Here is a 17,779-nt window from a genome sequence, read left to right as displayed (position 1 = left end):
AAAGAGGTTAAATCTGGATTCATCCGAAAAAATCACATTCTTCCAGTGCTCGACAGTCCAGTTTTCATGAGTTTTGGCCCATCGGTATCGTTTTTGACGCATTTTTTCGTTCAAAAAGGGCTTTTTTGGGGGATGTCTTCCTACAAAACCGGCATTTATCAATCTCCTACGTACAGTAGATGAATCTATTTCGACGCCAGTTGCATCCAAGAACTCCTTCCTGATGTCTGCCGAAGATTTGAAACGGTCCTGGATACACATCCGCTTAATCATCCGGTCTTCAGCAGGCGACGTCTCTTTTCGTCGTCCAGATCCTTTCTTTCGCTCCGTTGAAGCCGTTTCTGCAAATTTCTTTAAAAAATCGGCAACAGATGATTTGCTGAAGCCTACTTTAGCAGCAATTTGACGTACGGACAATTTTTGCTGTGATAGTGCAATAAGTCCCTTAACGACAGCTCCCATTTGCTTCGATCTTGGCATATTTTTGATATTACAATAACACTTGCCACGTATCAACTATTTCACTTATTGGTTAAATTATGATACAAATTAATTCAAAACTGTTCTTTTTATACACAAAAAAAGCTACTTACCGCCAAGAAGCTTTATACTCAAGCTATAGAAATTTAAATAGGGTAAATTAGCTGTCCGATTTTTTTGCATAGGACTGTTATATAATGTGATAAATCCATAGGAACGGTTATGTTAAAAATATAAATAATTAAATTCGATTCATAAAATAACACAAAACTGTTTTATGCTTTACATCGACTTTTCAATTTTTACCACCATTTTTGCCCCTTTTCCCCTTACTTCCAAATTGCATCAATGGATAAAGTAGCATCCGAAATCAGTTGTCAAACTTTATACAACCTTTAATTATTAAATTATAGGTGGCGTTTTTTCATAAAATGGAATAACAAGTTTAAATATAAATATTAAATATTTGTAATATGAATTTGAAAAAATTTACGTACATATTGTTTCATATACTTTCATTTCCTTCAAATATTCAAATTTCGACAATTAATCGAAGTTTGAAAAAAAGTGAAATTTGTCCCTCTTTCAAAACCAAATCAAGAAAATTATTGATTTCAAAATGGATTAATTCTAATTGTTCAACCTCCCTAAAGTACTTTTACATATGCAGTGATTAGCAATAAATCCACAAAAATTAATCTACCCGTTCACAGATGGCAGATTAGCTGCAAAATTGACAATCACCTGCCAGGATTGTTTTTCTTCATAGAAATTAGTTTGGTGGAATATTTTAGTATTTTTGGTTGGTTTAATTATTATTAACGATATAAAGAAGGGGTTAGTTACTTTAATAACAAAATTTCTGTATAAAGCAATAGTTACTTTAATAGCACATTCCGCTAGTAATTGACAGTTGGAGGAATTCCATAAACCTCGTTTGCTGAGGTTGTAAAAAATTATGGCAACAATGCGCATGGGCAATTCGATATTACATTTCAATAAGCACTGACAGGTCAAAGCGTCCATGGACACACCTTTTTTTCTTTAATATGAAAGGATAATTTATAATATCTTACAAAAGTTTTATAAGAATTATGTTTACAAACCTGTTTTCTTTGCCGATGCCCATTAAATTTAGTTTTTACTTTGACGTTTTTCCTTACATTCGTTTTAATAATTATCGATAGCACAGAAAACACAGATTATTTTATAATCTCGTATTTCAGGAGAGAAATTTTGTATGGGTAATCTCACTTTTTAATTACGGATTGGGAGTTAAGCTCAAAAAAATAGATAAAATTATTATAATGTGAACCTTTTATTAAAGTCAATTATTTTCGTCCCTTAAGTACAAAACAAAGTAAAATCTTTAAATGTTTATAGTAAATTAACTGTAAAAATCCTAAAAATGAAAACTTCTTCGAAAAATAAAAAGAAACTGATTTTTCATTTCTTCTTAATATATGTAATTTGTCTTAACTTTGACAGTTTTATGTGAAGACAGCAAGTGTTTCATTTCATTTTCAAAACGCCGCCAAGCAAATGAATCGTTGAGTTTTTTGAGATTGAGACAAATTATGGAAGGTGTAAATTTGAATCAAGGTTCAATTTTACGGCAAAGCAAATTTTCTCTGTTTTATTTTTATGAATAATGCCCTGACTTTTTATATCTAAATCTACAATAATCTGAGCAAAATTACTTGTAATTAACAAAATAAACTGATTTTAACCAGAATTTTTTCACTAGCTTCAATTTTTCCTGCAGGGACGTGCACACGTGAGCAGAAGTGTAGAACACAGAGAACGAGCGTTTGATTTGAAGTTTAAAATTTATGAATGATTTTAACGGTTGCATAACAACTCGTACCTAAGAATAAATGGACATAGCACTCCCTGGTGACTGTAAACTAAAAATATGACCATTTTAGTACTGCACTTTTTATTTATTGTATTATTTCCAAAGTTGAATCATTTTTGCATGCAAAATGACGCTGCACATTACCAACAACTTTGTAATTGGTAAATTATATATTATGTTTTTGTTTATTACCTAAAATTGTTATCACAACGGTGCGTAGTGGCAATGTTTCTTTATGTACAGGGTGGGCCATATAGCGTTTGCTTTTTGAACCACCTATTGTTTTGAGAATGGTAACACAAATGACATGTCAAATGTGTTCATAATTTACTTAAAGGTTTGACATTTACGAAATGGCACGCTATACGCTTGAACAAAAATGGGAAATATTGAAAACCTAGGGAGGTTGAATTAGTTTTAAAGGTTTTTTTCGAAGATTTGGGGCTTTATTGTGAAAAAACGGTACAAAATATTTTATTTGAAGTATTGGCCATCGCTAGCTACAACTTTCGCCCATCTCATCATGACTCAACCCATATTTTGGTAGCCTCGTACGAGGAGAACCGCTGGTCCGCCAAATCGAGACTCATATGCCGGAACAAATGATAATCGGAGGGAGCTATGTCTGGACTATACGGCGGGTGGGGTAACACTTCCCAGCCAAGCGTTCCAAGGTATTTTTTGACAGGTTGAGCAACATGCGGCCGAGCGTTGTTATGTTGCAAAATAACCTTGTCGTGCCTTTTTACCGTTTCCGGCCGTTTTTCTTTCAATGCCCGGCTTAAACGCATCAATTGCAATCGGTAACGATCCCCCGTGATTGTTTCGCCCGGTTGGAGCAGCTCAAAATATACGACGCCGACCTGATCCCACCAAATGCAGAGCATGATTTTCTTGCCGTGAATATTCTGCTTGGCCGTCGACGTTGATGCGTGGCCGGGCAAACCCCATGATTTTTTGCGTTTTGGGTTATCGTAGTGGATCCATTTTTCGTCGCCAGTCACTACCCGATGCAGAAAACCCTTCCGATTTTGTCGGTCGATCAGCAATTCGCACGTAAAAAGTCGCCGTTCGACGTCACGCAGCTTCAACTCGTACGGGACCCAATGTCCTTGCTTTTGGATCATTCCCATCGCTTTTAGACGCTTGCAAACGGGTTGATTTATCAACGCCCAATGATTCAGCAAGCTCTTCTTGGGTTTGGCACGAGTCCTCGTTTACCAATTCCCCCAATTCCGCGTCCTGGAACTTTTTGGGCTGGCCAAGACGCTCCTTGTCTTCGGTGTGAAAATCACCACTTTTGAATCGTCGAAACCAGTATTCACATGTTGAAATCGACGGAGTATGGTCTGGGTAGGCCTCCTGCAGCAATTCACGGGCTTGGGCTGTATTTTTTTTCAAATTGAAGCAGAAAAGCAAAGCTTCCCGCAAATTGCGTTTCGACGGCACGAAAGTTGACATACTCGGAGCACGAAAACACTGCGTTGTTTATACTTCAGCGAAATTACAGATACTGATAAACAAAGCCTAGGGATGAGTCTTTGTCATGAATATATATTCAGTATTGCCAACGCGATAAAGTGATAAATAGAGCCATCTGTGTGTCACCTTTAAAACTAATTCAACCTCCAATATTTCCAAAGTGGTGAGTCTTCTTCTTCTTCCGCGGTTACAGTAAGTGGCGAGCGTTACCGTGACATGCTCAACGAGTTTTTGTTTCCAAAAATTGAAGAGGATGACATGGACGACATTTGGTTTCAACAGGACGGTGCAACTTGTCAGACTGCCAAAGTTACACTCGAACTTTTGGCTACCGTTTTTGAATTCCGATATCAATGGGCCGTCTCGGAGCTGTGATTTAAGCCCGTTGGACTATTTTTTGTGGGGAGCCGTTAAGGACAAATGCTATGCGAACCATCCAGAGACGATTGATGCTTTAAAACACGAAATCGAAGTTGCCATTCATGAAATTGGAGCCCAAACAATCGAAAATGTACTTAAAAATTGAGTTGATCGAATGGCCTACGGTAAAGCCAGTCGTGGCAGTCATTTGAACGATAATTTGAAAAATAAATAATAAACAAAAGTTTGAAAAAATATTGATTAGTTTTTTTTTTATAGCCGATTCAAAAAGCAAACTTTACATGGCCCACCCTATATTAACAGCTTATTCGAGTCGAAATGCTGATGTTGCATATATTAGGGCGCAATATTGCCACTTTAGGAATGCATTATGAATGAGAAATGAGTTATAAGTATGCGAAATGTGGCTTTTCAGTAACGAAGTTGGTAATCTGCAATACTTTATTTTGTTTTCTCATACACAAGGTGGTGCAAAAGTTGTTACCTGATGTTCTTTGGCTGTTATTTGTTTTTAATGAAACAGTTTGGTTAGGCTTTTGTCTTTATCAGATGTTTGTTTCATTAAGACGAGAATATCATTTTGGTCAAGTGGTCCGCGTTAGAATTTACGAATTTCTGGCGACAAGTTCTGGTATTCGTGACGGATATTTTGTTTGAAGGCTTCAAGAGTGTGAGGCTTGTTGACATACAAATAAGTCTGGAACGGTTAAATTTTGGGATCTTGCCGGCATTTGCGAATCGCAAAAACGAGAGATTACGTAACCCGGAAGTGCAGCTCCAATTCATCTAGTTAAGGACGGAAAAAGTCGTTGAGCGTGGCTCTGTAGTTAACTGTAGTGGGCTACCGTTCTAGCGTTTGCCTTGGGCAATGAAATTCGCGCAGCGCAAACTCCACCAACAATTTATTCTGCAAAAAAATCGAAACAATTACTTCATTTTCTTGAGATGAATAGTGGACTATGTCTTATTGGTGGCCGCCGTAGCCGAATGGGTCGGTGCGTGACTACCATTCGGGAGTGCGTAGGTTCGAATCCCCGCGCATGAACATTAAATAATAGAAACAAAATTGTCTAATAGCGGTCACCCCTCGGCAGGTAATGGCAAACCTCCGAGTGTATTTCTGCCATGTAAAACCTCATCATAAAAACCATTTGTCGTTCACAATCGGCCTAAAGCTGTAGGTCCCTCCACTTGTGGAAGAACGCACCATTTATTTATTTCTTATTTTTTTTGCATCTGTTTACTTCAGATAGGATGATGAGTTTTACGCACCTTGTACTTGTTATAAGTTACAATAATGTCCCCCTCTACCCCTATAAGGGGTCATGCGAATGTCCCATTGAAGGAGTGCTGGAAGTCTTCTTCTGTCTGATGCGTGCCGCTTTTTCTTTTACGTATTCAAACTTGATTCCCTTTAATGTAGATTCCTTGGATAACAGATAGAAAATAGCATGGCTTAAAATCCGGCGATTAATACTTGGAAAGTGTGCTTGGCTAGTAGCTTCTAGTCGCCGATGACTGGTTTCCCGCAATCTGCGTTGGCTTATTCTTATTCATTAAAAGAAATCAGCAAAAACGTGAAGGTAGTAAATCTTCAGGTTCAATTTCGGTACCACTTTGAAATTTCATTACAATTCCTTTGTGATGCCGTTACTCTTAAAATATCTACAAATAATATACAAAAAACAAAAATACATTAAGTCTAGTGCGAATGAAAGCTGGCTGCCCCTGAATACTATTGCATTCGTGTTTCTCGTGTAGCAGGATCAGTTCCACCTCGTAGTTTTACATTTTATATCTAAAATTAACCATTGGCGCATAAGAGCCTTTTCAAATCACATAAAACCACATTATTTAAGGTTAAGTTCTTATTGTTTTCACAATGGGATTCCCATAGCTTTTACGCTGAGGTTTGATCCCAAACTCTGTTGGAAAGAGCAGTTTAAAATAAAACTAGCGGAATTGAAATTCATGCCGAAAGGCTCGAAAAACATACCAACCCAGAGGCTCGGCAACTTGCCAATCCAGATGAGCAATGCCGGAGACTTAATTGAAAAAACCTAATGGTCTTGTTCCAGAAATTCTCAGGGCTGGCAAATAAATGTAAACTTCTGTCAGCTGTCTTAAAGTTATATATGCATTCCATGTACTTTCCCATTTAATAGAAAAGTATTAGTTGATAGTGTAAACAATAAAAAAAGAACCAAAAAAAAAAAAATAACTTTCATAAATATATTCATCTATAGCAAATTAAAAATTAAAAAACAAATTCCAAAAATGCTCAGAAATATTTTCCCAAATCCCAAAAAAATAAAAAAAAAAATTATAAAAATTTTAACATACGAATCGAAAATATTTCACTTTAAAAACCATACAAAAATTGAATACAAATTTTTTCAACTTATTTCTTACTAGCTTTAACCCGCGGCCCCGCTCGCGTAGGAGTAGTTTTGAGGGATTTAGGATATGTATATAAAAGACGGCCGCCGTAGCCGAATGGGTTGGTGCGTGATTACCATTCGGAATTCACAGAGAGGTCGTTAGTTCGAATCTCGGTGAAATCAAAATTAATAAAAAAAAACATTCTTCTAATAGGGGTCGCCCCTCGGCAGGCAATGGCAAACCTCCGACTGTGCTTCTGCCATGAAAAAGCTCCTCATAAAAATATCTGCCGTTCGGAGTCGGCTTGAAACTGTAGGTCCCTCCATTTGTGGAACAACATCAAGACGCACACCACAAATAGAAGGAGGAGCGCGGCCAAACACCCAAAAAGGGTTACGCACCAATTATACATATATATATATATAAAAGAATTACAAACAATAATTTCATAGAAAATAATTTTTTATTAATAACCATAATATTACAATACCCGGCATCCGTTGATATGCCTCGTTGAATAAAATCAAAACAATCAATCAGAGAAATTTCAAGTAAAATTATTTTTATTAATTTTCTATTTCAAACCGTTTTTGAACTTTGCATTTGGGTCATAGTTGGACAGCTTATGCGGATTATGAAGTCTAGAGTGTGCTATTAATAGTGGGAAATAGGAAAAACTAAGATTTTTTAGATTTCATTTAAGCAAATATTCGATTATTAGTGACGAATGAGAGTGGTGGCGCGGCCTGGGGGCTGTGGGAAGGGAGTTCCATCATAAAAACATGCCTATAACCTTCATTGGGTGAAAATATGAATGTATAAAAATTTTTACGTCATTTGGTGTTGTCGTTTCGTAGTGATGCGCGGACAACGTACAGACATTCACCTTTTTAGAATAGAAGATTATACTCAAGCCAGAAGTAAACCTCCTCGACAGTGTCAATACTTGGCACTTGACATGCAATCACTCAAATAAGTCAGATTGGAATATTTGTTCTTTGGGAAGACAATACCTGTATGGTACAATCAATCCAATGACAATGGTTCGAAATGCACAAACCCATATCTCAATTAAATGTGAAAATTTGCGAAAATAAGTCATTGGTGCCAAATCAAATCTGTCCTACCAATAAAAAGCAACTCATGAGAAATACTTGCAAAAAAAAAACTCAAATGGGCTAGGCAAGCGTTGGCGGTGCGGTATGACACACCAAAATTAGACAACGCGGCAACAGCTGGGAACCCTTTAAGTAGGTTCACGGAAAAATCACCTCTTCCAAAAAAGAGAAAATAAGAAAACAAAACAGTAACAAACACCCAAACACAACGCTTATGAGACGCCAGCGTGATAGTCAAATAGCCGAAATACTTGCGCGCTGATGCCTTAAGTGCTAGGGTGTGGGTGGGTGCACAGGCGCAAGGAAATTCGCCGTGTCTGACAATTCGATTTGCTGTGCTGCATTCGGCCGTTTTTACAGTGTGGAGAGCCAGCACTAACACTAACCAACTGACATCGCGCCCCAGAGCAAGTCGTGGTGTGGGGCTTACATGGCTTTACTTGATTTCATTTACATCGCTATTGTTGTTGCTGTTCTTCTTGTAAACTGTTGGCAGTTGGTCTTTTGTTGACGGTGTGGCATCATGCATGCACACAATTTGCCTAAATCGATTGTGTGATTTTCCAGCTTCTCAAGTGCCGTTTGTTTTTCATTTTCCATTTCAGTGTGTTTTTCTGCTGGACCCTTAGCCGCTCCTCAAAACAAAAAATACACAAATGAAAAAATAAAAATGGTAAAAAGAATATAGCTTGATTTGGCTTTGGCTGAGGCGCTCTTCCAATTATTTTCCACTTATTCGAAAGCTGCCGCATTAAATTAGCGCATTGTTAGTATTGGACAATTTAACTTAGCTGCTGGCTAACCCAACTTTATTGTTGTTTAATATATGTATGTATGTAAAATACATCTGTACTTGCACATACATTTTATGTATTATTTAATTTTAGTCACTGCGCCGGTTGGCGGCTTAGTTGCCAGCAGTGATCGTGGCGAGCCACTTGAACCGTTGCAAGTCAAAGATGTTGGATGCTACATAACAGAATACGTTTCTTGCTGTTGTTTTTTTTTTTGTTTTTGTTATTACTGTCATTGTCATTGCTATTGTTGTTATAACCACTTTTTGCGCATTGCCATGTGTTTGTTGCAAACACTCGTGTTTTTTATTAATGTTTTTGCCGTGCGCATTGATATCTTTCAGCTGCCGCTGCTTCACTACTCCCGCCTGGTTGGAGTGTTAACATTAGATGCGGTACTTGCATATAAAAGTCAAGAACCATTTGCCTCGCTTCACAGTCTTTCAATATCGAGCGCCGCATCCGTTGCCACTTCGGTTTGTTAACGTTTTTCACAAAATTCCGTTGGCTTGTTTTGTTTATTCGATCATTTCGATTTGTGCTCAGTTTTGCATTTTAGTGTTTCCACGTCCTGGACGAAAAAGGCCTTTGCGAATTGAACGCGTATTGAGCGCGTTTTATCGACGGAATTGGACAGGACTTGTGCGTGATCGAAGGCTATCGACAAGCTGTGGCAGGATGTTGATGTTAAAGGTGCCCTCAAATTACATATACTAGATTTTATTATCCAAGCAAGTGAATTGAAGTTACAAATGATTTATTTAAACATGTATTCGTGCGTGAGTATGGTGAAAGCAAATTATGTATCTATGTATGTATTTAAAGCGCGTATTCCACAATCCGACTTAAAATCGTATATCTATTATCTGAATATTTTTGAAATATCATACATATCTCATTGCTGACTCATCATAAAAGCATACCTCACATTTTGACATGGAATCATAGCCCCACACTTTCTGAGAAACTTCCAAAAAAGTGACGCATTTCAAACAGAATTGACAAATATTAGTAAAAGGCACTTGTAACCTCGTTAGCCATGTTTTCGGAACTGGTGCTCACTGAAATTTAAGGACCAGTCCGTGGATTTGAATGAAGTTTATACCGCTATATCGGAGAGTTTCGGTTTTTGTTGAAATTTTTTAAGCAATAAATTTTGGGGGCTTCCTTTTAAATTTAGGAGTAAGCTTTAGTATCCGCCATTTCTTTAATCCATTTGTTTTTAATTTTCAAGAACAGAAAAAAATTACGTCGATTAAGTACTGGACTTATTCTTAAGAAAAGAGCTTTTCTACTTCATTGATTTTGGATCAAACAGCGCGCATTTATGATGGGTTTTGGCATAGTACTACTTGTGGGAGGGATGCAACATCGATGATTACGCCCATATGATAATTCCGGGACTAGAGGATATGAATCTAGGAATAATTTATAAATCTTTTTAAGTAAGAGAGTATGAAAGGTTTGAAATAAAATCTTATTGAAATAATGGAATTTTATCTTTGTGTCATTTAAAGAATCAGTAAAAGTCTTCTTCATCACCAATTCGAGAACATATGCAATTTTTAATTGTAAAGTGGCTTTTTCGTTGGTAAATTTTATGTGCAATAGGTGTAGTTTTTTGATCTCGCAGACATGCTTTAGTATTATTAGACAAAAGCGGAAGTTTACAAAATTATGATAATATTTTTAATTTTTCGTAAACACGACTCTTTATGGATATTACAATTCTTCTGCTTATTTTATGGAGTTTAGTAGATAAGTCTTTCATGTTTTTGAAGAAGTTTATTTATGTATATATGCCTCATCTTTTTAAAATACTTTTCAGTTAGTTTTTTTTTTATTTAAACTTTATTTTGTACTCTGTTGATACTTAATTCATGGAATGCCTTTTACAAATATTTGAATTCATTTAAAAAGTGACATAGATTTAGGTATATATTGCATATATGTATATATATAATTGGCGCGTACACTCTTTTTGGGTGTTTGGCCGAGCTCCTCCTCCTATTTGTGGTGTGCGTCTTGATGTTGTTCCACAAATGGAGGGACCTACAGTTTCAAGCCGACTCCGAACTGCAAATATTTTTATGAGGAGCTTTTTCATGGCAGAAATACACTCGGAGGTTTGACATTGCCTGCCGAGGGGCGACCCCTATTAGAAGAATTTTAATTTTAATTTTTGTGTTTTACAGAGATTCGAACCTACGTTCCCTCTGTGAATTCCGAATGGTAGTCACGCAACAACCCATTCGGCTACGGCGGCCGAGTAGTAAAGGTATATTTCCTGTGAAATATCCATTCTAGTAAACAAATTTTATATTTGCGTATGTAGCTCTTAGATGAGCTGGATCGGTGTTTTGCTTTTCAACCTTAGAAAGACACGCAATGCGGACTTGAGAGTAGAAGGTAGTGCCTTTGGTGATTGAATACTATCTCTTTATTTGCTAGTTACATTTTTTATTTCCTCTATTATTAAAGGGATTTTTAAGTCTAGATGAATTTCGACATTCGTCACATACCACCGGGCGTTTACCAGGGTGCGTAGTGTCTTGGACTGGAAACGTTGCAGAATTTCTAAATTTGAGTTTGGTGCTGAGCCTCATTTGAATTTGGTGCTGGATTCCAATAAATATTTCAAAATAATAATCTTAGGGCTTTCCTTTTGGAAAAGATATGCGTTTTGCATGTAAGCCGTTATCCAAATGGAGGTCTAAGTATATATTTGGCAGTAGCACATTTCGGGATTGAGGTAATATTTAAGTTATTTGGGGGCAGGTGGTTCTCCTCGTGGCAAAGGTAACATGTGAAGATTTATTTTCGTTCACTTTCAAGCACCAGCACCGGAATCATTTGGAGATTTTATATTATGGCAGGCTCTTGGGGGATCTGCTGCTGTCGTCATAGTAGCAGTGTCATCAGCAAAAGTACTGGTTAGAACACCATTTGTGATTGGCAGATCGTGTGAAAAATTAGGTGCAGGATTGGACCTAATATGCTGCCTTGTGAGACCAATTAAATAATTATTTTCAAAAGTACCTTCGCGCTATATCTTCACATGGCCTATATTAGAAACTGCAACTTGCGTAAATACGATTTGTAAATGCCTTATGAATTAGTTGCCACTTTAAGAATTAATTCTGAGTCTTGCTTGGAACTATTTTCAAAAAATGTGTTGAACATCTTAACATGTTAGTTATAAGTCAGACATTTTCAATGTATTAATCTTTGCGTACATATGAGTAATTCATTTACAGGTATTGCGAGAACTAAAAATTTCGGATCAAAAAAATATATATTTATGAATTAGGTACTTCAATATTTTAATCTTTGTGTTACTTAATTATGGGTTAGTGAGTTAATATACTTCTTCATATGTTATAGATATTAAACTAGTCCTGTTCAAAATATTTTAATTTCTAGTTTTCAGCTTTACTACTGTGGGCAAAAAGTAAGGTGAATTTGGTTGTAAAATGAAAAATCTTTATTTATTCTTGTAAATCAATTTCATCCCCTTCAAAATAATCCCCTCTCGATGGAATACACACTTATGCCAACGATTATTCCAATCCCCGTAACATGCCAAATAGGTCTCTTGAGTTTTGGGAATAGCCAGAAGCAACACGGCGTGTAATTTTTGGCGAAATGGTCACGAAGAACGAGTGCAGTGTCAGACGCTGCATTATCGTGATGCAAAAACCAAGAGTTGTTGGCCCAAAATTCTGGTCTTTTTAGACGAATTGCTTCACGTAAACGACGCAAAACGCTCAAATAATATTCCTTATTAACAGTTTGGGCAGGTGGAAGGAATTCATAGTGCACCACACCACGAAAATCGAAAAAAACTGTCATCATGACCTTTATTTTTGAACGACTTTGACGTGCTCTTTTCGGTCTGGCCTCGCCTTCAGCACGATAGTCGCTTGATTGGTCGGTTGTTTCAGGGTCGTAAGAATAAATCCAAGTCTCATCTCCCGTAATGATTCATTTGAGCTTGTCCTGATAGTCTGAAAGCATTGTTTCACACACATCAACGCGACGACTTTTTTCCAAGAAATTGAGAGTTTTCGGTACCAAACGAGATTTGACTTTTCGTAGGCCCAAATGGTATTTTAAAATGGTTTTCACAGATCCTTCTGATATTCCGATCATATCAGTAAGGTCTTTAACAGTCAACCGACGATTTTTGAGAACTAACTCCTTCACTTCATTGACGTGTTGGTCATCTGTTGACGTCGATGGTCGTCCGGAGCGCTCCAAGTCATCAACACGTTCTCGACCCTCTTTGAAGTTTTTGTACCACTTATAAACATTTTTCTGCGACATGGTCGAATCACCAAATGCCATCTGCAACAGGCTAGACGTTTCCGTAGCCGAAATTTCATTCCGCAAACAAGAAATTTCATTCTGCTCAATCAAATCAGACATTGTAAAAATCGAAAAATGCACTCTTGGTCGTTTGGTAAACACATGCGTAAATATATTACTGATAATGACAATCACATGAAAGTTGGCCCAGATGTTATTAACAGTGCTGCCAACTCATGAAAAAAATAACTAGAGCGAAATTTTAATCCCGCGAAGTTTGACAAATAAATTAACCTTACTTTTTGCCCACAGTAGTATATACAAATAAACTTATAGTGTAATTTTTCTAAACGTAAACTTACTTAAGTAACGTAAGAACTTAAAGATATTTACTCAAGCTGTCAAATCAGCTTACGTGCACTATATCAAAATAAATAAAATTATCAAATAAATAAAAGCACGCAATTTTTCATATGTTTTTCTTCCTAACAAAAAGTAATCCCTACCTCCTGTAATTCTATTTTAACTCTAAACCTAATCACCTGCTCCCCATTAGCTAAACAATGATATCAACCCTAGATAACACTTCTTATATATCATATGCAAAAGCCCATTTTTGTTGATTTCAAATCGTCTTTTATAATTTGTTGTGCAGTGTTTCCGATGCAAAATAAATTCGTTTAATCAAATGTTTTATATTTTTATATTTTAGTTGATTTTTTCAGTTTAATACAATAGAATAAATAAACAACCTTGAAAATGGGCCAACTGAAACTACGTTACAACAAAAAAACTCATGCAAAAAACATGTCTCATAAAATTTTTTAATGGTATATTGATAGCATAATTCTCTTACCGCTATTAATTTACACAACATAAGAACCCAAAAGCAAAAGCTCTTTAAGTTATTAAAGCTCGTTCTTGCAGGTTGCTCTTAAGTTTGTTGCTTTACGTTTAAGTCTAAATCAATTACACTATTTAAATTGTGTCCGGAAGACACTTGTGGGTTGTTAAAGGTTAGGTTTCTGTTTAAAATGGAAGTTGTTACAGATTGCTACAGAATATTTTAAATACTGGCTGACTGATTATAAGCAGAAACAAAAAAAATTGATTTAGAATATAGAGTTACACAAAACAAAGTCGCGGTAGTAGTGGCACAAATGCAGGGCAATACGATAGATATCGAAATGCACTTTGACCTGAAACTCTATTGAGTCCAATTGTAAGCCAACAAACACTAAAACCAATGCCCACCATTTGAGAAATCTTTAACCCTTTCAATACTAACGGGACACATACGTCCCAATGAGTGTTTTCGTTTTACTAAATGCCAAATATTTCTTTGCATCGCTGTGTATTTTCTTCCCATCAGTTTTTTACGAGATATACCATATATATGGCCCGTTATACTTTGTATTTTTCTCTACACATGTTTTGCAGTCGTAGTTAAATCGTAGCACGTGCTAGGTCAGTAATTGGAAAAACGACAATTATAGATCTACTGAGTGTTCATTACGGGTGGGACAATGTTTTCCCAGGATATTTTCTCAATTCCTAGAAGCAATTTCTTTATTTAAACAAGAGGACATACTATTTAGATCACTTGTAATAACTTTTCATGGTTAAATATTTTTTCCCCTTAAAAAAATCCGTATTGAAAGGGTTCAGGCATAAGCAAAATCTAACTGCAAACTCCAATTTATCGCAAATATTTGAAAAAATTATAGATGTTAAGGTTTCTCATGTTCAAAACTAATTTTTCTCGTTGAGAATTTTTTTAATTTGAAAAATCATTGGTATTGAAATTGGAAAAAAATGGTGCTTCTCATTAAATCCTATATGGTATTCTCATTTGAATGCACTGTTTAAAAGTTTCATGAGTTTATGCATGCGTGGCATATTTTAGCACAACAGCAAGTTTAGCCAAATGCTCCATACAATATAGTTGAAACTTCCATGTAGATATCATAGCTCATTTACGACTTTATTTATTTAAGCTTGACAGTTCGTAAGGATTCTTAGCGCGCACTTTGAGGTGCAGCTAATGACCATTTGAAAGCCTGAGTCTGGAAAGTGTTGCTCTTATGGGAAGAACTGGTTGATTCGATGAATGGCTGGGGTATGCCATAAGGGTATTTCATAAGGCAAACGAAATAATAACCAGAAGCTCAATTTACTCCATACTTATGGTTGGGAAGAAAATTAAGCCCCAACTCATTCAAGCAAGTAGTATATTCCATGTGGTAATGTCTTATTTACAGATACTCTTTATAACAACAACATTTGCACTGTATCAGTGCGGTGTTATTGGCCCTTATGCTGGACATTATGGACCGCATGGACATGATGGCCCCGGGCCGCTAAGCTATGCTGCCTATGCAGCACCAAATGGACCACTTCCAGTGCCATATGTAGCAGCTGGTAAGCTATTCCGAAAATTTTATTTTAGTTCTTCTTTTACTCATGCCAAGAAAATACACTCAAGTATAAAAATTTCTTCTTTTATAAATTTTCCTCCAGCACTCAAACCGGCAGCACCGGAACCTTATGATCCTGCACCGAAATACTCGTTCGGTTATGACATTCAAGATGGCTATACTGGCGATTTGAAGAGCCAACACGAGACCCGTCATGGTGATGTGGTGAAGGGCAGCTATTCACTTGTTGATCCGGATGGCACTAAACGTACTGTTGACTATACCGCTGATCCACATAATGGCTTCAATGCCGTGGTTCGTAAGGAACCCATTGCTTACAAGACCGCACCCATAGCACCCGCACTGATTGGTCCTGCAGTGTCTGTGAAGGCACCAGCCATTGCATATCCTATTGCACCGGTACCCGCACCGGCTCTCATTCCAGCACCTGTGCCCGCTCCCGCTCCACTGCCTGCTGTACCAGCTGGCACACATTTCCAAGCAGCCTATCCAGCTTTGGCACACAGTAGTGCTTATGCCAGTTATCCGCTCGCCACTGATCCGCATCATGGATCCTACTATCCGCACTAAAAGTATGGCGAAGGACACGAAATCATTGAAAAATCGTTGAAGGCGACTACTTGGATTTATTTTATGCAAATACTCGTACTCATTATTCGTTATACATATTATTTTCCAGCTTGTGTCTATCAGCTACCTCTTATCTTTTTTAATATACTTATGTACATATTTATACGTACCCACACACATACTTACATATAAGAACATATAAATATTTGTATTTTTGCGCATCCGTTTTATTGCTTTTGATTGCTTTTTATGATGTTATGATATTTAATTATTACTCTGGCACACAACAAACATATATATTATATCATAACCATAATCATAATCGCAAGTAACGGTTCATTCAGTATACTACTTATACCTATACATATAAAAATAAATAATTTTTATACTGAGTATCGATGAAAGGACGTAGTACATATATATATACGAGGATAGTACATACATATATACTCTCCCTCTTATTCTCTCTCTCCTTTTTGCTCTCTTACGTATTTTCAATTACAAGCGAATAAGATTACAATGTAAGCATAACGATAGAATTAGTTTCGAAAGCGTGTGTGTTGTTGTTTTCTAAGCATTAGTTTTAATTTTGACGACCTTGATTTTTTATACATACATGCATACAAATAAATAAAACTGGTACAATTTGTATATTATAGGAAGGATAATCGCTCAGTTAGTTTTATTTACGGTCGGGCTTGAGGCGTATGACATCGTGACAAAGTGAAGGTGTTTCATAGAAATAGCCTCCACAAACCACGGTAGGCCTAATAAAATGCTCCTGGCGTTTTTTCGCTTTATTTCGACGATGAAATTTACATAAACAGAATTAGCCGATTTGGATCCAATATGCGCGGATTTGTTTGATAGTTTTTGTCCGTTTGAAGGCTCATTTTCACAGGCCTCTCTTGAGGTGAGTCTTTTACAGTCACTAAGCCTATAAACCGACTCCAAACGGCAGATTTTGATGTGAAACATCTATTGGCTCACTTGTAAACCGAATCGTTGGCGTGGCGACGCTTGCCGTGTGTAGTAGTATTTATGTGTAGTAGTATGAGAAGTGCTAAGTCAATTTCAAAGGAACAACTCACAAATGATGTGGGTTAAAGTGTGTTAGTATGTGTGCCATGTTAGAGAGACAAATGTAGAGTTGCTAAAGAGCGGCAAGTTGGATGCTCATGAGTGCTTAGTAAATGTTGGTGCGTTATGTGTTTTTGAATGTGTTCGGTAATGTTCGCTATTTAGATAATAGGAATTCGATTACAGAGAATTCATGGGAAACTGGAAGGCTGGCTAGAAATGACGAAGGTCAGTGTTTGAGTTGAAAAATATCAAAAGGTCACAGAAAGCAGAGCCACAGCAGAAAGAAGTTTCATTACTCAATTATTTAAACCAAGTGGAACTATTTTGCAATGCCAAATTTATTGCTTTATTAATTCGAAATGAAAAGTGCAAACTTATTTAATAGCAAATTCGAGATATGCCAGCTTGTAATGAGCAAAAGTTGAAATTGAATAAAAGTTTAAGCCTATGGAGGAAGGCATATTTTAAAGACACATTTTGATTATCATAATGCTATCGGATTATCTATATTTTTTACAAATAGTGCAGTACGTCAATCATAATTGAAATTTGTGAAGTGTAGAGCTGCTGTATAAAAACAGACAAGCAATGGCGGGCGTAAAGGTCAAAAGTCATCACTCAATATAATTTCTTTATTTATTATTTTTTTAATTTTATTTAATAATTTTCAAATACAAATCTGGATGATTACTTTTGCGCCAACTGAAAATTCAAAAATTCCATCACTCAAAATCATTTTTTTATTTAATATTGTTTTAATTTTATTTAATAATTTTCAAATACCAAACTGGATAATTAATTTTGCGCCACCAGAAACGTCAAAAAATTTCATCACTCAAAGTCATTTTTTTATTTAATTTTTTTTAACTTTATTTAATAATTTTC

The 17,779-nt window shown here is 36.3% G+C and overlaps 1 protein-coding gene across 3 annotated transcripts; it reads left to right on the top strand.

The window, feature by feature from the left end:
* The first annotated feature begins 8,919 nt into the window (after nucleotides 1-8,919).
* LOC128871816 (larval cuticle protein A3A) lies at nucleotides 8,920-16,479 on the top strand. 3 transcript variants are annotated; one of them, XM_054113902.1, is made up of 4 exons: nucleotides 8,920-8,971; nucleotides 9,042-9,188; nucleotides 15,065-15,224; nucleotides 15,324-16,479. In XM_054113902.1, exons 2-4 carry the CDS (start codon nucleotides 9,174-9,176, stop codon nucleotides 15,809-15,811), a joined length of 663 nt encoding a protein of 220 aa, XP_053969877.1. In that variant the 5' UTR covers nucleotides 8,920-8,971; nucleotides 9,042-9,173; the 3' UTR covers nucleotides 15,812-16,479. The 3 variants fall into 3 exon arrangements, with proteins under 3 accessions (XP_053969877.1, XP_053969875.1, XP_053969874.1); XM_054113900.1 differs by having other exon boundaries at nucleotides 8,946-9,188; XM_054113899.1 differs by lacking the exons at nucleotides 8,920-8,971; nucleotides 9,042-9,188 and adding an exon at nucleotides 9,195-9,274.
* Nucleotides 16,480-17,779: the final 1,300 nt, after the last annotated feature.

The sequence above is a fragment of the Anastrepha ludens genome, chromosome 2 (assembly GCF_028408465.1).
Source record: "Anastrepha ludens isolate Willacy chromosome 2, idAnaLude1.1, whole genome shotgun sequence".
NCBI lineage: Eukaryota > Metazoa > Arthropoda > Insecta > Diptera > Tephritidae > Anastrepha > Anastrepha ludens.
The sequence above is the reverse complement of the archived record's forward strand: the minus strand, read 5'-3'. Positions and strand labels throughout refer to the sequence as shown.